This window comes from Staurois parvus, unplaced genomic scaffold (genome assembly GCF_062004578.1).
Source record: "Staurois parvus isolate SC_StPar_1 unplaced genomic scaffold, SC_StPar_1.0 ptg000337l, whole genome shotgun sequence".
In the NCBI taxonomy this organism is placed as follows: domain Eukaryota; kingdom Metazoa; phylum Chordata; class Amphibia; order Anura; family Ranidae; genus Staurois; species Staurois parvus.
In genome coordinates, this window is record NW_028318133.1 from 787501 (window position 1) to 809673 (window position 22173).

At 51.8% G+C, this 22173-nt stretch overlaps 1 protein-coding gene across 1 annotated transcript in view; it reads left to right on the forward strand.

Annotated features, from left to right (window-relative positions):
• LOC149457057 (rab GTPase-activating protein 1-like) overlaps positions 1 to 21863 on the forward strand; it is a gene marked incomplete at its 3' end in the record, with an annotated part of 62228 nt that extends 40365 nt beyond the window's left edge. Inside the window, exons 9-11 of the mRNA XM_089684125.1 lie at positions 177 to 279; positions 6710 to 6879; positions 21689 to 21863. Of these exons, the coding sequence (XP_089540251.1) occupies positions 177 to 279; positions 6710 to 6879; positions 21689 to 21863 (448 nt within the window). The remainder of the gene's footprint in view (positions 1 to 176; positions 280 to 6709; positions 6880 to 21688) is intronic.
• Positions 21864 to 22173: the final 310 nt, after the last annotated feature.

The window sequence follows — 22173 nt, forward strand, 5'->3', positions numbered from 1 at the left end:
ATTCGCTGTATCCGCTCTCCCCGGACCCCGCATTCGCTGTATCCGCTTTCCCCGGACCCCGCATTCGCTGTATCCGCTTTCCCCGGACCCCGCATTCGCTGTATCCGCTCTCTGTCTTTAAAGAGTTTGCAAACTAAAATATTCCGGTCATTTAAAGGGCAATTTTGTTTCTTTAGGAATCCATGGGTAAGAGCTCAGATGGGAAGTCTTATATAATCACAGGGAGTTGGAACACCAAATCTCCACATTTCCAGGCTGTCAACGAAGAAACTCCAAAAGGTACTTCAATAAGAGATATCATTACAACGCTGCAATCATATGACTGTGTCAAGGCGTTCCTCATTGGTTTGTATTGGAAATTGGTGCCCAAATTGTCACACTTTTTTAATCTTTTGAGACCTCCTTTGGAATATTTCCCATAGGGCCGGTTCCCGCCCTAAAAACGCACTCCAGATGCATTCCGGGTACGTTTTTGCTCACAGTTCCCACCACATGCAGTTCCGGTGCATTTTTCTATGCTCCAGTACGGTTCTGTGCAGAAAAAGTGCAGCATGTTCTACTTTTCTTTTCTGCTCCAGAAACTGACTGCAGTGGTGTAAACTAGGGCCATTGGAATACATGGAAAATGCTGTGCATTCATTTTTGATGCAGAAAAAAAGTGCACTGAACTGCATCTAGTGTGAACCGTTCCTTAGGGCCGGTTCACACTATAGAAACGCAGTTTGGATGCGTTTTTGCATACACATTTTTTACACTTTTTTGGCGCGTTCCGGTTAGTTTTTTATACATTCCAGTTCATTTTTCCCCCTCTCTTTTTCTTCAGTTTAAATAGGGACGTGTGTTTTTGGTGCGTTTTTACCACGTTCCAGTACAGTTCTGTGCAGAAAAAACTGCAGCCTGTTCTGCTTTTTTTTCTGCAACCGGAACGCACTGGAACTGCAAGCACTGATGTGATTGACAACCATATCACCGACTTTCTGTGCGTTTTGGATGCAGAAAAAAAGCAACCGAAACTCATGGAGTGTGAACATATCCCAACCACAGCACCACCTGCCTGCAGTTTGCATGTTCTCCTGTGCCTGTGTGGGTTTCCTCTGGGTACTCTGGTTTCCTCCCACACTCCAAAGACATGCTGGTAGGTTAATTGGATCCTGTTTAAATTGTCCCTAGTATGTGTATGTATGAATGTGAGTTAGGGACCTTAGATTGTACACCCCTTGAGGGTTAGGGACTGACGTGAATGTACAATATATATGTAAAGCGCTGTGTAAACGGATGGCGCTATATAAGTACCTGAAATAAATAACTGGTCCTTAAAGCTGAATTCCAGGAATTCAGCAACTTTGCAAAAAGTGCAGTCACACTACAAGTTAAGTCCAATTAGGTGCATGTCACCTCCTGGACTCATCACTATTCCTTATAATGATAGGTGAGAGTGGCAGGTTGATTACACTCCCGGAGGACACACTCTGGCTGTGAGAGGAGAAAAGCACATAGAGTAGCTATGCCCGCCCCTTCCCTCCCCTCTGCTGTCCATTCACAGATGCCTTTGTATTTTGTGAATGAGTTTACATCATACAAAGGCTTCTGTGAATGGGCAGATGGAGGGAGAGGGGTGGGCGTAGGAGTTCCAGTGGCTCTCAAGCAGCATTGAAGCTTCAGAAGTTATCAGTAAACCTGTTGGTTAAGTCTACCAGACATGGATACAGAAGAGGAATTGCCCCCCTTAGAGAGATGTTGCCAAAATATTAAATCATTAGACATGTATTCTGATGACCATTGTCGTACTGTGAGTATCATGACAACCCAAGTGGGCTTACAGGAAATGAGTAGACTAACCGGGTCCATGACTGTTTGTTTGAGCAGGACTGAGGAGGATGCTGGGGACAGCCGGAAGGTGGGGAGGGTAATAGCAACGATCCCTCCTTCCCTCCCCCGCTGCCCCCTGTATACTTACCAAAGCCTGAACTCGATCCAGCGCTGTGCAGGAGAGCAATGGGGGGAGAGGCCAAGCCATGCTTTGTCAAGGGGGTCAAACTGGCGGCCCTCCAGCTGTTGCCAAACTACAAGTCCCATGAGGCATTGCAAGATTGACAGTTACAAGCATGACTCCCAGAGGCATGATGGGACTTGTAGTTTTGCAACAGACTGAGGGCCGCCAGTTTGACACCCATTCTACCCCTTTCCTCCCCAGCCTTGACTGTCCCTGGTCCCACCCGTTTCATTCATTAGGGCCCGCCTCATTTCCTGGCAGGAGGATGTCCAGCATCATCCACGGGTGTCAAACTGGCGGCCCTCCAGCTGTTGTTAAACTACAAGTCCCATGAGGCATTGCAAGATTGACAGTTACAAGCGTGACTCCCAAAGGCAGAGGCATGATGGGACTTGTAGTTTTGCAACAGCTGGAGGGCCGCTAGTTTGACACCCCTGGTCTATGTCAATGGACACACAGAGCTCACCTTGGGATCAAGTGCCCCCATTGCAAGCGGCTTGACATCAGGGCCATAGGTCAAGTGAAAGCAGCTCCTGGGCCAGCGGGGGACCCCAGAAGAGGAGGATCAGGGCTGCTCTGTGCAAAACCACTACACAGAGCAGGTGAGTACATGTTTTGTTATTAAAAAAAAAATGTTTACGGTTGCTTGAAGCTTTCTTGTAGCAGATAAGCAACACAATGGAGATTTCAAGCAAAGTTTTTGTTGCTTGTCTGGAACAATAAAGCTTCACTTACAAAAGATTTAACATGAAAAAGTGACAGCAGAAAAAGACTGAGTGGTCCATTGAGTCTGCCTGTTTTTTTATTTTTAATGTGTTTTAATTTTTTTTTTGAGGGGGTTGTTGTTTTTTTTTTTTTATCTTTGAGTATACAGTGGCTATAAAAAGTCTACACACCCCTGTTAAAATGTGACAATGATAAATCATTTCAGAACTTTTTCCACCTTTTTATGTGACCTATAAACTGAACAACTAACTGAAATCTTTTAGGTGGAGGGAAGTAAAAATAAAAAACTAAAATAATCTGGTTGCATAAGTGTGCACACCCTTACACTAATCCTTTGTTGAAGCCCCTTTTGATGTGATTCCAGCACTCAGTCTTTTTGGGGAGGAGTCTATTAGCACAGCACATCCTGACTTGGCAATATTTGCCCGCTCTTCCAAATCTGTCAGATTGCGAAGGCATCTCCTGTGCACAGCCCTCTTCGGATCACCCCACAGATTTTCCATCGGGTTCAGGTCTGGGCTCTGGCTGGGCCAATCCAAAACTTTCATCTTCCTCTGGTGAAGCCATTCCTTTGTGGATTTGGATGGATGCTTTGGGTGGTTGTCATTCTGAAAGATGAAGTTCCTCTTCATGTTCAGCTTTCTAGCAGAAGCCTGAAGGTTTTGTGCCAATATTGACCGGTATTTGGAACTGTTCATAATTCCCTCTACCTTGACTAAGGCCCCAGTTCCAGCTGAAGGAAAACAGCCCCAAAGCATGATGCTGCCACCACCATGCTTCACGGTGGGTATGGTGTTCTTTTGGTGATGTGCAGTGTTGTTTTTGCGACAAACATATCTTTTGTTATGACCACAAAGTTCACCCTTGGTTCCATCAGACCAGAACACATTTTCCTACATGCTTTTGGGAGACTTCAGATGTATTTTTGCAAAATTTAGCCGGGCTTGGATGTTTTTTTTCGGAAGAAAAGGCTTCCGTCTTGCCACTCTACCCCATAGCCCAGACATATGAAGAATACGGGAGATCGTTGTCACATGGACTACACAGCCAGTACTTGCAAATTTTCCTGCAGCTCCTTTCATGTTGCTGTAGGCCTCTTGGAAGCCTCCCAGACCAGTTTTCTTCTCGTCTTTTCATCCATTTTGGAGGGACGTCCAGTTCTTGGTGATGTCTCTGTTGGTGATGTCACTGTTGGTGATGTCACTGTTGCGCCATATTTTCTCCACTTGATGATGACTGTCTTCACTGTGTTCCTTGGTATATCTAATGCCTTGAAAATTCTTTTGTACCCTTCTCCTAACTGATACCTTTTAACAATGAGATCCCTCTGATGCTTTGGAAGCTCTCTGTGGACCATGGCTTTTGCTGTAGGATGCGACTAAGAAAATGTCAGGAAAGACCTACTTGGACAGCTGAACTTTATTTTGGCTTAATCAGAGGCAGTTTAACCACTTCCCGTCTGGCCCATGTACATAAACGGCCCCCGCATTAACTGACTGTGTGCGCTCCCTGGGACACAGCAGAACACCGATCGCTGTACGGGACCTCTGTCTTAGGTCCCGATTCATGTGATCACTGATTGGCCAATCAGTGATCATATGAATAGTAGAGGCAAGATAACACTTCCTGACAGCATTGCTTACTACTTGTGAAATCTGAATGATCACAGGGTTCACATGGTACAGGGCTATTCACAACAGCCTTGTACCAGGTGACAAGCTGTGACCAATCACAACTCTCACAGTATTTCTCAATGGCTGCATGAATGCAGCCAGAGATGAGGATAAATTATTGCTTTTACAGCCTTTATGGGTCTAAAAGCAATCAGTGTAAAAAAAAGAAAACTCTACTGCTAGGGTGACAGTATGTTAAAAAAACAAAAAAAAACCCATTAAGTAAAAATGTTTTTAAAAAAATTATAATTTTTGGCTATAAACTAATAAGCTGAATACGTTTTGGCCAAGATTTATGAAGAAAGTTTATTTATTTGTAAAATTTATTTGTAATAAAAAATAAATGTTTATCAGAAAAACTTTTTTTTTTTTCAAAATGTTTGGAGTTTTTCATTTATATAACAAGAAAAATCCCAGTGGTGAATAAATACCACCAAAATAAAGTTTTATCTGTCTCAAAAAAAATGCTAAAAAATTCATATGGGTGCAGTGTTGCATGACCGCGCAATTGTCATTCAAAGTGTGATAGCGCTGAAAGCTGAGAATTGGCCTGGGCAGGAAGGGGGGTGAAAGCGTCCGGACTGGAAGGGGGGTGAAAGCGTCCGGACTGGAAGGGGGGTGAAAGCGTTCGGACTGGAAGGGGGGGGTGAGAGCGTCCGGACTGGAAGGGGGGTGCATGTGTCCGGACTGGAAGGGGGGGTGAGAGCGTCCGGACTGGAAGGGGGGGGTGAGAGCGTCCGGACTGGAAGGGGGGGGTGAGAGCGTCCGGACTGGAAGGGGGGTGAGAGCGTCCGGACTGGAAGGGGGGGGGGTGAGAGCGTCTGGACTGGAAGGGGGGTGAAAGCGTCTGGACTGGAAGGGGGGTGAAAGCGTCTGGACTGGAAGGGGGGTGAAAGCGTCTGGACTGGAAGGGGGGTGAAAGCGTCTGGACTGGAAGGGGGGTGAAAGCGTCCGGACTGGAAGGGGGGGTGAGAGCGTCCGGACTGGAAGGGGGGTGCATGTGTCCGGACTGGAAGGGGGGTGCATGTGTCCGGACTGGAAGGGGGGTGCATGTGTCCGGACTGGAAGGGGGGGTGAGAGCGTCCGGACTGGAAGGGGGGGTGAGAGCGTCCGGACTGGAAGGGGGGGTGAGAGCGTCCGGACTGGAAGGGGGGGTGAGAGCGTCCGGACTGGAAGGGGGGGTGAGAGCGTCCGGACTGGAAGGGGGTGAAAGCGTCCGGACTGGAAGGGGGGTGAAAGCGTCCGGACTGGAAGGGGGGGTGAGAGCGTCCGGACTGGAAGGGGGGGGTGAGAGCGTCCGGACTGGAAGGGGGGGGTGAGAGCGTCCGGACTGGAAGGGGGGGTGAGAGCGTCCGGACTGGAAGGGGGGGTGAGAGCGTCCGGACTGGAAGGGGGGGGTGAGAGCGTCCGGACTGGAAGGGGGGGGTGAGAGCGTCCGGACTGGAAGGGGGGGTGAGAGCGTCCGGACTGGAAGGGGGGGTGAGAGCGTCCGGACTGGAAGGGGGGGTGAGAGCGTCCGGACTGGAAGGGGGGTGAAAGCGTCCGGACTGGAAGGGGGGTGAAAGCGTCCGGAATGGAAGGGGGTGAAAGCGTCTGGACTGGAAGTGGTTAAATGATGGCAGGTGTGTAATGACTCCTATGTAACATGATTTTGAATGTGATTACTTAATTCTGAACACAGTTACATCCCCAGTTATAAGAGGGTGTGTACACTTATGCAACCACATTATTTTAGTTTGTTTACTTCCCCCTCCCTAAAAGATTTCAGTTTGTTTTTTAACTGAGTTGTACAGTTTATAGGTTACATTAAAGGTGGAGAAAGTTCTGAAATGATTTATCTTTGTCGCATTTTTTTTAAATCATAGAAACCTGATATTTTAACAGGGGTGTGAAGACTTTATATCCACTGTAGATCTATGATTGTCCCAAGCATGGTTGAACCTGTCTACTGTTGACTGGCTCACTACTATTCCAAGCATCAACATGGGCAGCTAGCTTCTTTTTTTTTTCTTTCGGATCTACGGACAGTTTGGGGCTAGGATGAGCCCCTGCCTGGTTTTCGGCACCCAGCTAGCTAAGGGGGTGACCCAGCGTACAGGGCCCCTTGGGGGTGGCTGATTTGCTCGTTTCAGACTACACATCTTCTACTCCCTTTACATTTTCGAAATGAGCCTTAGAATAAATCGACCTCCTATCCAATCCAGAATCCTAACCAGAACGGTTTCCTTTGTTCTTTTACATTGTATTCCTTTATCAGTCATTATTTCCTCCTTTATTTTTGTTATTCAGCCGTTCTTTTTTTCATTTGTCTCCACAGACAAAGTTCTTTTCATGACCACTGCAGTGGATCTGGTCATCACCGAAGTGCAGGAGCCGGTGCGATTCCTAATAGAGACCAAAGTGCGAGTCTGCGCTGCCGGCGAACGCCTGTACTGGCCCTTCAGCAAAAGAAGTTCTACAGAAAACTTCTTCCTGAAACTTAAACAGGTGATTGTTCTGGAAAGCTTTATGTTCATATCGAATGGATGAAATGTTACGCGCTCTTGGGGCGTGGTCCTAGGACTCCTATAGGCACCCTCCTGGAACTGGACGTCCGCGCCATAGATATCGCGTGGTCGGGAAGAGTTTAACCGCTTTCCCGCCGCCCTATAGCAGAAATACTGCTATAGGGCGGCAGGGGTGCGCAAAATCACGTATATATACGTGATTTTGCTTTTCCAGGTAGGGAGCGCACACTCTCCCCATTTTGCCATTCGCGGTCTTGGCTGTCAATCACCTGGTCCCGGTCGGTGATTTCTCACCGGCACCCGGTGATCGCCTAGTATTACCGACAGGGGAGAGAACTGTATGTAAACAATACAGTTCCCTTCCCTTGTCTGCTCCAGCACATTGCTTTGTATGGCTCTGCATGGCCTCGGCTGTCAGTCACCGGGTCTCAGCCAGTGGTTACTCCTCGGCACCCGGTGATCACCGAGTATTACCGACAGGGGAGAGAACTGTCAGCTCCAACACACTTCTTTGTATGGCCTCAGCTGTCAATCACCTGGTCCCGGCCGGTGATTACTCGCTGGCACCCGGTGATCGCCTAGTATTACCGACAGGGGAGAGAACTGTATGTAAACAATACAGTTCCCTTCCCTTGTCTGCTCCAGCACATTGCTTTGTATGGCTCTGCAAGGCCTCGGCTGTAAGTCACCGGGTCTCAGCTAGTGGTTACTCCTCGGCACCCGGTGATCACCGAGTATTACCGACAGGGGAGAGAACTGTCAGCTCCAACACACTTCTTTGTATGGCCTCAGCTGTCAATCACCTGGTCCCGGCCGGTGATTACTCGCTGGCACCCGGTGATCGCCTAGTATTACCGACAGGGGAGAGAACTGTATGTAAACAAAACAGTTCCCTTCCCTTGTCTGCTCCAGCACATTGCTTTGTATGGCTCTGCATGGCCTCGGCTGTCAGTCACCGGGTCCCAGCCAGTGGTTACTCCTCGGCACCCGGTGATCACCGAGTATTACCGACAGGGGAGAGAACTGTCAGCTCCAGCACACTGCTTTGTATGGCTCTGCATGGCCTCGGCTGTCAATCACCGGGTCCCGGCCGGTGATCGCCGAGTATTACCGACGGGGGAGAGAACTGTATGTAAACAATACAGTTTTCTCCCCTGTCAGCTCCAGCACACTGTTTTGTATGGCTCTGCATTTACAAAGCCCCGTCATGCAGTTCAACCCTGTCTGTGAGGGGAGCAGGCTGATGAGCTTCTCTTTTTGTCACATAGCCCTCTCCTTCTGTTACCTTGCTCCCTATTAGTATATGACCACTTCAGCACTACATAATGTCCCCATGAGCTCAATCTCCCTCAGTTTGTCTGAGCTCTGCTGTACCTGTGTAGACACCATACCAAATTCAGGTACTTGCACTAAAAAAAACAAAAACAAACAATTAAAAAAAAAAAACCAAACAATTATTGACGTATTAACCGCCTGCCGCCTCCCATATAAGGAAATGACGGGCGCAAGGTGGTTCTCTCGTTCTGGGAGGACGTCGTATGACGTCCTCCCACTCTGTCAGTGCCACCTATCAGTGCCAGTCCGTGCTCCCTATCAGTGCTGCATATGAGTACTGCCTTTCAGTGCCCACCAGTGATGCCTGTCAATGCCCATCAGTGCCTCCTCATCGGTGGCCATCACTGCAGCCTCATTAGCGCACATCAGTGAAGGAGAAAAATCACTCATTTACAAAATTTTATAACCGAAACTAAGAGAGAAAAACTTTTGGTTTGTTTATCAAAAAATAAAACAGCCCGAGGTGATTAACCGCCTCCCGCCCGCCATATAGTACAATGACGGGCGCAAGGTGGTTCTCTCATTCTGGGAGGACGTTATATGACGTCCTCCCATTCTAACCGCGCATGCGCGGCTCCGGGAGCGCGCAGCATGGCGATCGGTGGTGCACTGTATCCCTCGGACACAGCGGATCACCGATCAACGGAAAGAGCCGAAGATGTCGGCTCGGTCATGTGATCAGCTGTGTCCAATCACAGCTGATCACATGTAAACAGGGAAATGCCGGTTATCTGCATTTCTCTCCTCACGAGCTGTCACGCTGACAGAGGAGAGCCGGTAATCAGCATCCCTCAGAGGGGACATGTACACTGATCATCAGAGCAGTGTGCCCTGATGATTTGTGTAGCCCCAGCAGTGCCACCTGTCAGTGCTCATCCATGCCACCTGCCAATGCCCATCTGTGCCACATCAATGCTACATTTCAGTGCCTACCAGTGCCCATCAATGCCACATATCCGTGCCCAGCTGAGCTGCCTTTCAGTGCCACATATCAGTGCCTACCAGTGCACATCAATGCCACATATCAGTTCCCATTTGAGCTGCCAGTCAGTGCCACCTATCAGTGCTGCCAGTCAGTGCCACCTATCAGTGCTGCCAGTCAGTGCCACCTAACAGTGCCAGTCAGTGCCACCTATCAGTGCTGCCAGTCAGTGCCACCTAACAGTGCCAGTCAGTGCTGCCTATCAGTGCCATATATGAGTGCTGCTTTTCAGTGCCCATCAGTGATGCCTTTCAATGCCCATCAGTACCACCTATCAGTGTCCATCAGTGCAGCCTCATTAGCGCACGTCAGTAAAGGAGAAAAATCACTTATTTACAAAATTTTATATTGAAAGCTGGAAATTGGCCTTGGCAGGAAGGGGGTATAAGTGGCCTGTAGGCGAGGGGTTAAATACCACCAAAATAAAGCTCTATCTGCTAAAAATGTCATATGGGTACAGTGTTGCATGACCGTGCAATTGTCATTCAAAGTGCGACAGCGCTGAAAGCCGAAAATTGGCCTGGACAGGAAGGGGGTGACAGTGTCCGGTAGGCGAGGGGTTAATGAATACAGATCTGTGTTATTTGTTTCTTTATATTTGCATGGAGTTAAAGTTGTTGCAAAATCTCAAGGTTTTTTTACCTTCATGCATTCTATGAATGAAGGTAAAAAACCTTTTGTGTGCACCAGTGCCCCCAGCCCCCCTCCCCTAATACTTCCCTGAGCCCCATCGTGATCCAGCAATGTGCATGACAGGCTCGGCTGTCCTGGGTCTCTGCCCACTCATTGGCTGAGGCAGCAAGTGGGAGCCCTGTCAATCACAGCCAGTCAGCCAATGAGGAGGGGGGGGGGGGGGGCAAGCTGCTGCTCTGTGTGTGAATGCAAGTGTACAATCCCAACGCACACGTTCCTGCGTTTAAAAATGGCGGTGTGTATAAGTGGGTGCTGCAGCGACCATCGGCTGGAACTGAACAGAATCAGCGAGGGAAAATGTCGCCAGCACACCGAGGATCATCAATATGGGTCCAAAAGTTTTAATGAACGATCACATAGTTACAGCAAGGCAACGTTTCGGAGTCTCACAGGACCTCTTCATCAGGCAAGTGAATGGACACATGGAGCAGCGGCTTAGAAACGCGCCTGCTCGGGTGCCCCCATAGCAAGCTGCTTGTTATGGGGGCATCCAACATAAAGGAAGTGCCAGGAGCGCCAGCAGGGGACCCACGGGAAGAGGAGGATCAGGGCTGCTCTGTGTAAAACCACTGCACGTTTCAGAGTCTCAGAGGACCCCTTCATCAGGCAAGTGAATGGACTTACGGAGCAGTGGATTAGAAACATGCCTGCTCGGGTGCCCCCATGGCAAGCTGCTTGTTGTGGGGGCATCCGACAAAAAGGGGGAGCCAGGAGCGCCGTCAGGGGACCCCCGGGAAGAGGAGGATCGAGGCTGCTCTGTGCAAAACCACTGCACATTTCGGAGTCTCACAGGACCTCTTCATCAGGCAAGTGAATGGACACATGGAGCAGCAGCTTAGAAACGCGCCTGCTCGGGTGCCCCCATAGCAAGCTGCTTGTTATGGGGGCAGCCAACATAAAGGAAGTGCCAGGATCGCTGCCAGGGGACCCCTGGGAAGAGGAGGATCGGGGCTGCTCTGTGCAAAACTACTGCACAGAGCAGGTAAGTATAAAAACGTGTTTGTTATTTTCCCAAAACAAAAAGAAAAGTGAACCTTTTAGTATCTCTTTAATCTTTAATGAAAAGTATTCATTTTAACCTCTCCTTCTGTCAACAGCTTATAAAAAAGAAAAAGTATAGCATGACAAAGGTCAAGTTCACCTTTTGAATGGCTTTTCATGTTACTTGTAGAACATGGCTGCATATCCCATACCTAAACCCTCACCCCCACCACCGACCCAAAAAAAGCACGCTAGCAGCAGGGCAGTGGCATCGCAGAAATGGTAGTCCTGCGGTTGCTTGTCGGAAGGTTCCTACCTCTCTATGGACCTGTCGCTGGGGGTAAACACCGCCTGTTCTTTGCACAACCCAGGCCCCTCAATACTTACCTGAGCCTCCTCTCGATCCTGCGATGTGTACAACAGCCTCGGCTTTCCCGGGTATCTGCCTCCTTATTGGCTGAGACAGCAAGCGGGAGCCATTGGCTGTCAAGCACAGCCAATCAGGAGAGAGAGGGGGCAGGGCCAAGTCGCAGCTCCATGTGTGAATGGACACATGGAGCAGCGAGTGCCCCGTAGCACGCTGCTTGCAGTGGGGGCACCGGACAGGAGCGAGGGGCCAGTTGAGCCTGCGCTCGGTCCGAGAAGTGAAGGATCCGGGCTGCTCTGTGTAAACCACTTCACACAGTAGGTAAGTATAGACCTGTTTATGTTCCAAAATAAAAGGAACCTTTAGAATTGCTTTAACTATCTTGGGAGGGGTGGAGCAGACGATTTGGGTGGTATCTGCGGATGAGGTTGGTGATGTAGCTAGGGGCAGTGTTGTGGATGGATTTGTATGTTGTGGTTAGTATTTAGAATTTTATACTTTGAGTTAGTGGAAGCCAGTGGAGGGATAGGCAGAGAACTGATCGGTTGGACAATGGAACAAGGGGAGGACCAGAGAAGACAGAATCAAACATTCTTTTTACGCAATGTGGAGAATTTAACCTCTTAGGTTCCACAGTGAGTATAACAAGCATGCTTTACTGCACATCCTGTTGTGGGTTTAGTAACACTTTACCAACCAGCTTAAAGGATAAGTTCACCTGTTAGACAAAAATAATAAATGCACGTTTTTTTGCAGGTAAAAAAATGTGCGTTTATTATTTTTGTCTGCAGGAGCCTGGAAAGCATTGCACCAGAGATTAGTAGATCGCTGATGCCAGGCAGGTCTCCTGCAGACCTGTCAGAATATCTGCTTGCCATAGGTGGTGTAGGGGGGTGTACGGGATGTATGGGGGTGTATGGGGTGTACAGGATGTAGGGGTATATGGGGTGTACAGGATGTAGGGGGTATATGGGGTGTACAGGATGTATGGAGATGTATGGGGTGTACAGGATGTAGGGGGTATATGGGGTGTACAGGATGTATGGAGATGTATGGGTTGTACAGGATGTAGGGGGTATATGGGGTGTACAGGATGTATGGAGATGTATGGGGTGTACAGGATGTAGGGGGTATATGGGGTGTACAGGATGTATGGAGATGTATGGGGTGTACAGGATGTACGGCCAAGCAAATATTCTGACGGGAAACTTTGATGAACTACCACAGAGCTGGGATGTATGGGAGTGTATGGGATGTACTGGATGTATGGGGTGTACGGGGTTGTATGGAGTGTTCGGGATGTAAGGGGGTGTTCGGGATGTAAGGGGGTGTTCGGGATGTAAGGGGGTGTTCGGGATGTAAGGGGGTGTACGGGATGCAAGGGGGTGTACGGGATGCAAGGGGGTGTACGGGATGCAAGGGGGTGTACGGGATGCAAGGGGGTGTACGGGATGCAAGGGGGTGTACGGGATGCAAGGGGGTGTACGGGATGCAAGGGGGTGTTCGGGATGTAAGGGGGTGTACGGGATGCAAGGGGGTGTACGGGATATAAGGGGGTGTACGGGATATAAGGGGGTGTACGGGATATAAGGGGGTGTACGGGATATAAGGGGGTGTACTGGAGTGTACGGGGTGTACTGGAGTGTACGGAGTGTACGGGGTGTACTGGAGTGTACGGGGTGTACTGGAGTGTACGGGGTGTACTGGGGTGTACGGGGTGTACTGGGGCGTACGGGGTGTACTGGGGCGTACGGGGTGTACTGGGGCGTACGGGGTGTACTGGGGCGTACGGGGTGTACTGGGGCGTACGGGATGTATGGGGCGTACGGGATGTATGGGGCGTACGGGATGTATGGGGCGTACGGGATGTACGGGGCGTACGGGATGTACTGGATGTACGGGATGTACTGGATGTAGGGGATGTAAGGGGGTGTACTGGAGTGTACGGGGCGTACTGGAGTGTACGGGGCGTACTGGAGTGTACGGGGCGTACTGGAGTGTACGGGGCGTACTGGAGTGTACGGGATATAAGGGCGTACTGGAGTGTACGGGGCGTACTGGAGTGTACGGGGCGTACTGGAGTGTACGGGGCGTACTGGAGTGTACGGGGCGTACTGGAGTGTACGGGGCGTACTGGAGTGTACGGGGCGTACTGGAGTGTACGGGGCGTACTGGAGTGTACGGGATGTATGGGGCGTACGTATGGGGCGTATGGGAGTGTACGGGGCGTACTGGAGTGTACGGGGCGTACTGGAGTGTACGGGGCGTACTGGAGTGTACGGGGCGTACTGGAGTGTACGGGACATACGGGACGTACGGGATGTACGGGATGTATGGGGCGTACGTATGGGGCGTACGGGAGTGTACGGGATGTATGGGGCGTACGGGAGTGTACGGGAGTGTACGGGGCGTACGGGGCGTACGGGAGTGTACGGGGCGTACGGGAGTGTACGGGGCGTACGGGAGTGTACGGGGCGTACGTATGGGGCGTACGGGGGTGTACGGGATGTAAGGGGGTGTACGGGAGTGTACGGGGCGTACGGGAGTGTACGGGGCGTACTGGATGTACGGGGCGTACTGGATGTACGGGGCGTACTGGATGTACGGGGCGTACGGGAGTGTACGGGGCGTACTGGAGTGTACGGGGCGTACTGGAGTGTACGGGGCGTACTGGAGTGTACGGGGCGTACTGGAGTGTACGGGGCGTACTGGAGTGTACGGGGCGTACGTATGGGGCGTACGGGATGTAAGGGGGTGTACGGGAGTGTACGGGGCGTACTGGATGTACGGGGCGTACGGGAGGTACGGGATGTACGGGGCGTACGGGATGTACGGGGCGTACGGGATGTATGGGGCGTACGGGGCGTACGGGATGTATGGGGCGTACGTATGGGGCGTACGGGAGTGTACGGGAGTGTACGGGGCGTACGGGAGTGTACGGGAGTGTACGGGGCGTACGGGAGTGTACGGGGCGTACGGGAGTGTACGGGAGTGTACGGGGCGTACGGGAGTGTACGGGGCGTACGGGGCGTACGGGGGTGTACGGGGCGTACGGGGGTGTACGGGAGTGTACGGGAGTGTACGGGGCGTACGGGAGTGTACGGGGCGTACGGGAGTGTACGGGGCGTACGGGAGTGTACGGGGCGTACGGGAGTGTACGGGGCGTACGGGAGTGTACGGGGCGTACGGGAGTGTACGGGGCGTACGGGGCGTACGGGATGTACGGGGCGTACGGGAGTGTACGGGGCGTACTGGATGTACGGGGCGTACTGGATGTACGGGGCGTACTGGAGGTACGGGGCGTACTGGAGGTACGGGGCGTACTGGACGTACGGGGCGTACTGGACGTACGGGGCGTACTGGACGTACGGGGCGTACTGGACGTACGGGGCGTACTGGACGTACGGGGCGTACGGGGCGTACGGGATGTACGGGGCGTACGGGATGTACTGGATGTAGGGGATGTAAGGGGGTGTACGGGATGTAAGGGGCGTACTAGAGTGTACGGGGCGTACTGGAGTGTACGGGGCGTACTGGAGTGTACGGGGCGTACTGGAGTGTACGGGATGTAAGGGGGTGTACGGGAGTGTACGGGGCGTACGGGATGTAGGGGATGTAAGGGGGTGTACGGGGCGTACTGGAGTGTACGGGGCGTACTGGAGTGTACGGGGCGTACTGGAGTGTACGGGGCGTACTGGAGTGTACGGGATGTATGGGCCGTACGGGGTGTACGGGATGTACTGGATGTACGGGGCGTAGGGGATGTACTGGGCGTAGGGGATGTATGGGGCGTAGGGGATGTACTGGGTGTAGGGGATGTACGGGGGTGTACAGGGATGTATGGCCAAGCAAATATTCTGACAGGTAGCTTTGTTGAACTACCACAGAGCTCCACAGCCCCGTGGTAGTTCATGGAAAACTACAAGGCCACAGCCGCTAAGGCTGTCGGGATTTCTAGTTCATTCATTCACAGAAGTCCGTGAAGGAGCCTGGCTGCGCTGCTTTCAAATCTGACAGAACATGCGGGGAGACGTCTCCCCTTAATATCTATCAGAGGGAGGGACATGTAACATGTTCCCAAAGGTGAACTTATCCTGTAAAAAACATTGGAAACCGGCTCTTAGCAGCAGTTTGCAGCCTTTAGTAGTGTTCAGCGTTTCTGTGGACAAATCGCTCCCAAAAACATGAAAAAGGCTTTTTTTTTTTTTTCTGCTAGAAGCTGAAGCTCCAGAAACGCTTCTAGACTTTCTTCGTCCAGAAAAAAAGAAATGTTCATAAGTAGCTGTTAGGAGCTTATTTTGTGCCCGGAGCTAAAATTCAATACATTTTATTTTTTTTTTTAAATGAAACCGCATTGAGGAACACCGAGAGGCGGTATTTGGTGATTGGTATAGCATTCTGCAGCGAGAAATAAAGGAAAGCAGGCCAGCCGCGCATGCACTGAAGGCATCCTCATGTGCACTTCACATTACCAAGGTCACACCAGAGCGGCTCGTGCTCCAGTTTGCTCCGATCCGCCAGACAAAAGGTTTTTCTGAGGTTTTCCGGATTCCTTATTGTTTTCATTTTATCAGCTTGGGAACAGCTTGCTAAAGACGAGTCATTTGAACACCGTTCAATCACCTTTCAGTGATACGCTTCTAGCTTCGTGTTCATGCATTTCAGTGCCTTTTTATGTTCTTTTTTTGTGGCAGAACACTCATCGTGGTGTATGTTTGAAGTTCATCTTTATTCATTTATACCGGGTCTTTACCGCGATTCCAAAGCCCCCCCTTCGCTTGGCCGACCTTTCCATTAGACTCTGGCGGCTCGCTGCACATTGCTGTTGTTTAATTAATCTGCTTGTATTTTCGCAGCAGCCCACCTGCTGTGTCGGCCCCGCATAGGCCAGCGCAAGAAATGGAAATCGGAATTAACCTATACGGTGCTTAAAGGCATGAATTCTGTTGGGGGTGACCGTTTTTGCTTGCTGGTTTTCATGCTTCTAGTAATTAGCTGTTTAAAGAATTATCACAATTTATTTACATGATTTACTTCCTGAGGAGGCAGAGTTGTCCACCTTTCGAAGTGTCCTAAAAACACTGGCTGCAATGTCACAGGACCCCCCCCCCCCCTTCCTTCATTGGTACATGGCCAAGGGGGATGACCTAAGACTCTAGCTGCAATGTTGGACAGGGTGTTCCCCCTTGGCATGACACTGCAGCTAGCAAGGAGACAGCTGCTTTGCTTTGTAGTCCCTTTCTCCGGCTCCCAGCACTTGCCCAGTCAAGTACCAACACAAAAAATGTGCCTGACAGACATCACCTTCCTCTGTAATCATCTTGCTGGTGCCTTCTCTGGGCGGGTGCCGGGAGCTGGAGCCGGATGCTGTAAAGCAACCATCTCCTCGGTAGCTGAAGTGTTGAGATGCCATGTGCCAAGGCCTGTCTCCGGCTACCAGTTCTTGCCCAAGCCATGTACCAACACAAGAAATGGGGGGGCTGATGGACATCACTTTTCTCTGTAATCATCTTGCTGGTGCCTTCCCTGGGCAGGTGCTGGGAGCTGGAGCCATATGCTATAAAGCAACCATCTCCTTGGTAGCTGAAGTGTTAAGCTGCCATGTGCCAAGGCCAGTCTCCAGCTCCCACTTCTTGCCCAAGCCATGTACCAATACAAGGAATGGAACAAAAACAACCATCTCCTCCATAGCAGCTTCTCCTCGAAGGCAGCCCTCTTCTTGATAGCTTCAGTGTTGGGCGGTCATGCACCAAGGCTTGTCTCCAGCTCCCAGCACTTTCTCAAGTAAAGTAGCAGCACGAGAAACGCAGAGGAATGGGAAGCTGACAAACATCACTTATTTCTGCATTCGTCTACTATTTCTTCGATAGCTGAAGTGTTGAGCTGCCATATGCCAAGGCCTGTCTCCGGCTCCCAGTTCTTGCCAAAGCCATGTACCAATACAAGGAATTTAGAGAGAGGTGAGGCTGCCACACATCACCTCCCTCTGCATTTGTCATGCTGGTGCCTTCCTCCAGAAAGTTCTTGAAGTTGCAGACATCCCAGCACCTGCCTTCCCTGGGCAGGTGCCGGGAGCTGGAACCAGATGCTATAAAGCAACCATCTCCTCGATAGCTGAAGTGTTGAGCTGCCATGTACCAAGTCCTGTCTCCGGCTCCCAGTTCTTGCCCAAGCCATGTACCAACACAAGAAATGCGAGGGGGGGCTGATGGACATCACCTTCCTCCTGTAATCATCTTGCTGGCACCTTCTCTGGGCAGGTGCCAGGAGCTGGAGCCGGATGTTATAAAGCAACCATCTCCTCGATAGCTGAAGTGTTGAGATGCCATGTGCCAAGGCCTGTCTCCGGCTCCCAGTTCTTGTCCAAGCCATGTACCAACACACGAAATGTGAGGGGGGGCTGATGGACATCACCTTCCTCTGTAATCATCTTGCTGGTGCCTTCTCTGGGCGGGTGCCGGGAGCTGGAGCCGGATGTTATAAAGCAACCATCTCCTCGATAGCTGAAGTGTTGAACTGCCATGTGTTAAGGCCTGTCTCCGGCTCCCAGTTCTTGCCCAAGCCATGTACCAACACAAGAAATGTGTGTGTGTGTGGGGGGGGGGGGGGTTGACGGACATCACCTTCCTCTGTAATCATCTTGCTGATGCCTTTCCTGGGCAGGTGCCAGGAGCTGGAGCCGGATGCTATAAAGCAATCATCTCGATAGCTGAAGTGTTGAGCTGCCATGTGCCTAGGCCAGTCTCCGGCTCCCAATTCTTGTGCAAGCCATGTACCAGCACAGGAAATGGAAGTTGGAGACATCCCAGCACCTTCCTTCCCTGGGCAGGTGCCGGGAGCTGGAGCCGGATGCTATAAAGCGACCATCTACTCGATAGCTGAAATGTTGAGCTGCCATGTGCCAAGGCCAGTCTCCGGCTCCCAGTTCTTACCCAAGCCATGTACCAACACAAGGAATTCAGAGAGAGGTGAGGCTGACACACATCACCTCCCTCTGCATTTATCATGCTGGTGCCTTCCTCCAGAATGTGCTGAAAGTCTGAGACATCCCAGCACCTGCCTTTCCTGGGCAGGTGCCGGGAGCTGGAGCCGGATGCTATAAAGCAAGCATCTCCTCGATAGCTGAAGTGTTGTGCTGCCATGTGCCAAGGCCTTTTTCCGGCTCCCAGTTCTTGCCCAAGCCATGTACCAACACATGGAATGGAAGTTGGAGACATCCCAGCACCTTCCTTCCCTGGGCAGATGCTGGGAGCTGGAGCCGGATGCTATAAAACAACCATCTCCTCGATAGCAGCCGTCTCCTCGAAGGCAGCCATCTTCTTGATCGCTTCAGTGTTGTGCGGTCATGCACCAAGGCCTGTCTCCAGCTCCCAGCACTTTCTCAAGTAAAGAAATGCATAGGAATGGGAAGCTGACAAACATCACGTATTTCTGCATTCGTCATGCTGGTGCTTTTTTTTGGACAAGTGCTGGGAGCCGGAGGCAGATGCTATAAAGCAGCCACCTCCTCCAGTGTTGAGCAGCCCTCTGCCAAGGCCTCCTCCAGTGTTGAGCAGCCCTCTGCCAAGGCCTCCTCCGGTGTGGAGCAGCCCTCTGCCAAGGCCTCCTCCGGTGTGGAGCAGCCCTCTGCCAAGGCCTCCTCCGGTGTGGAGCAGCCCTCTGCCAAGGCCTCCTCCGGTGTGGAGCAGCCCTCTGCCAAGGCCTCCTCCGGTGTGGAGCAGCCCTCTGCCAAGGCCTCCTCCGGTGTGGAGCAGCCCTCTGCCAAGGCCTCCTCCGGTGTGGAGCAGCCCTCTGCCAAGGCCTCCTCCGGTGTGGAGCAGCCCTCTGCCAAGGCCTCCTCCGGTGTGGAGCAGCCCTCTGCCAAGGCCTCCTCCGGTGTGGAGCAGCCCTCTGCCAAGGCCTCCTCCGGTGTGGAGCAGCCCTCTGCCAAGGCCTCCTCCGGTGTGGAGCAGCCCTCTGCCAAGGCCTCCTCCGGTGTGGAGCAGCCCTCTGCCAAGGCCTCCTCCGGTGTGGAGCAGCCCTCTGCCAAGGCCTCCTCCGGTGTGGAGCAGCCCTCTGCCAAGGCCTCCTCCGGTGTGGAGCAGCCCTCTGCCAAGGCCTCCTCCGGTGTGGAGCAGCCCTCTGCCAAGGCCTCCTCCGGTGTGGAGCAGCCCTCTGCCAAGGCCTCCTCCGGTGTCGAGCAGCCCTCTGCCAAGGCCTCCTCCGGTGTCGAGCAGCCCTCTGCCAAGGCCTCCTCCGGTGTCGAGCAGCCCTCTGCCAAGGCCTCCTCCGGTGTGGAGCAGCCCTCTGCCAAGGCCTCCTCCGGTGTGGAGCAGCCCTCTGCCAAGGCCTCCTCCGGTGTCGAGCAGCCCTCTGCCAAGGCCTCCTCCGGTGTCGAGCAGCCCTCTGCCAAGGCCTCCTCCGGTGTCGAGCAGCCCTCTGCCAAGGCCTCCTCCGGTGTCGAGCAGCCCTCTGCCAAGGCCTCCTCCGGTGTCGAGCAGCCCTCTGCCAAGGCCTCCTCCGGTGTCGAGCAGCCCTCTGCCAAGGCCTCCTCCGGTGTCGAGCAGCCCTCTGCCAAGGCCTCCTCCGGTGTCGAGCAGCCCTCTGCCAAGGCCTCCTCCGGTGTCGAGCAGCCCTCTGCCAAGGCCTCCTCCGGTGTCGAGCAGCCCTCTGCCAAGGCCTCCTCCGGTGTCGAGCAGCCCTCTGCCAAGGCCTCCTCCGGTGTCGAGCAGCCCTCTGCCAAGGCCTCCTCCGGTGTCGAGCAGCCCTCTGCCAAGGCCTCCTCCGGTGTCGAGCAGCCCTCTGCCAAGGCCTCCTCCGGTGTCGAGCAGCCCTCTGCCAAGGCCTCCTCCGGTGTCGAGCAGCCCTCTGCCATGGCCTCCTCCGGTGTCGAGAAGCCCTCTACCAAGGCCTGTCTCCAGCTCCCAGCCCTTGGCAAAGCCGTGTACCAACACAAGGAATTTAGGGGGAAGTGAGGCTGACACACATCACCTCCCTCTGCATTCGTTGTGCTGGTGCCTTCCTCTTGAAAGTGCAGCTGTCCCCTTGATATGTGTTGTGTTGAGGGGCCATGTACCTAGACCTGTCTTTTGGCCCCAAGTCATGTACCAACACAAGGAATTCAGAGGGAGATGAGGGTGACACACATGACCTCCCTCTCCTTTTATTGTGCTTGTGCCTTCTTTCAGTAAGTGCTGGAAGCTGGAGATAGATGCTTCAAGGCAGCCGTCTCCTTTATAGCTTCCGTTTTGAGCAGCCGTGCGCCGAGGCCTGTCATTGGCTCTCAGCAATTGCCTGAGTCAGGTACCAGCACAAGAGATGGGAGGCTGAAACACAATCACTTCCTTCTGTGCTCATCGTGTTGGTGCCTTTCTCGGACAAGTGCTGGGAGCTGGAGATGAATGCTACAAGACAACTATCTTCTTCATAGCTGTGGTGTCGGGCAGCCATGCGCCAAAGGGGGGAGGTGCTCTGCCCAACATCACAGCTAGTGTGTTAGGGTGCATGGGACAAGGTACTACATGTAAGTTAAACTCCTTTATTTTTGCCACAAAGTTCCCTTTGTGCCATAAAAAAAGCATGTTTTTTTAAAAATAATTTTTATGACTTCAGTGCTGAGAAGACCATAGTTGTAGAGGCCATGACGTCATCACAGCTGCTTGGATGAGGGATCTGTAAGGTGCCCTACATCACATTCCATGTCCACGGGTGTACATGGTTGGGAAAGAGGGGTTTGGGGGGTCCACCAGGCCATGTCCACCCACCGCAGGCAGCTGTGATGTTGTTCTTCTGGCGCGTTGGCTGTAACTGTGAAGGATGTCCACTGTTCACCTTCACCTTGCTGCACATACAACTCCAACAGAGCTACAGTTCGTAATACTACAAAAGCAAAAAAAGATGGCGCACCAGCGTGTTCGCTTTGTAAACCATTTATTGGTAAAAGCAGAATAGATGTATACTCCCTAACAACTGTGAAACACAAGCTCACCAAAATCATCCAAAGACAATGTTGGCGGGTCAACTGCACATGTTCCATAGCTTGGTAAGATGCCACCTGGATCAATTCGGCTTACACGTTTCGAGGGGAGTCCCCTCTTCATCAGAGCCAAAAGATAGATCCCTTGATGCTTGACTTTACATGTCTTACTGAGTTTTCAAAGATCGCCTAAAGGCAGACAGGGTGGGGGCTGACCGGACATACTGTGGTAGGGAGTTCCAGAGGATGGGAGAAGCTCTGTAGAAGTCCTGGAGGAGAGCGTGGGAGGAGGTGATGAGGGAGCTAGAGAGGACGATGTCTTCGGAGGAGCAGAGCGGGCGATATCTGCAGATATGAGGTTGGTGATGTAGCTAGGGGCAGTGTTGTGGATGGCTTTGTATGTTGTGAACCCAGACTGAATGTTCCAGGAAAGCGCTTCCATCTTCTAACGTCAGCATATACTTTACCTGTTACAGATTGAGAAGAAAGAGAGGAAGAGCAGCTGCGATACGTTCTATGAAGTCATCTGCTTAGAAAGCGAATCGGAGAAAGAGAGGAGGAAAACCACCGCTAGTCCTTCTATCCGTCTCTCACATTGTGGCCCTCAGGGGTCCAACATACCATCCCCTCCAGAGGATGACGAGGAGGAAGGTAAGGTACAACTTTGTAACTATAACAAAAGAATGAAATGTTTTAAACTATAAATGATAAATCGATCTATGCTTCATTGGAAAAACCTTTTGGATCAAGTCTATTATTTCATGCAGTCAAGGCCAAAAATCTTGTCTCCCCCCCCCCCCCCCCCCCGGCACCACTTCACCCAGAAGATCGTTGCAATGACAAATGTTTCGGCATTCTCATGTTTATTTTTTTTGTTTGTATTGGTATGACACAAAAATGCGGAGAAACAAAAAGCCAAATCTGAAAAATGGACTGGAAAAAAATTATTACCACCTTCTCA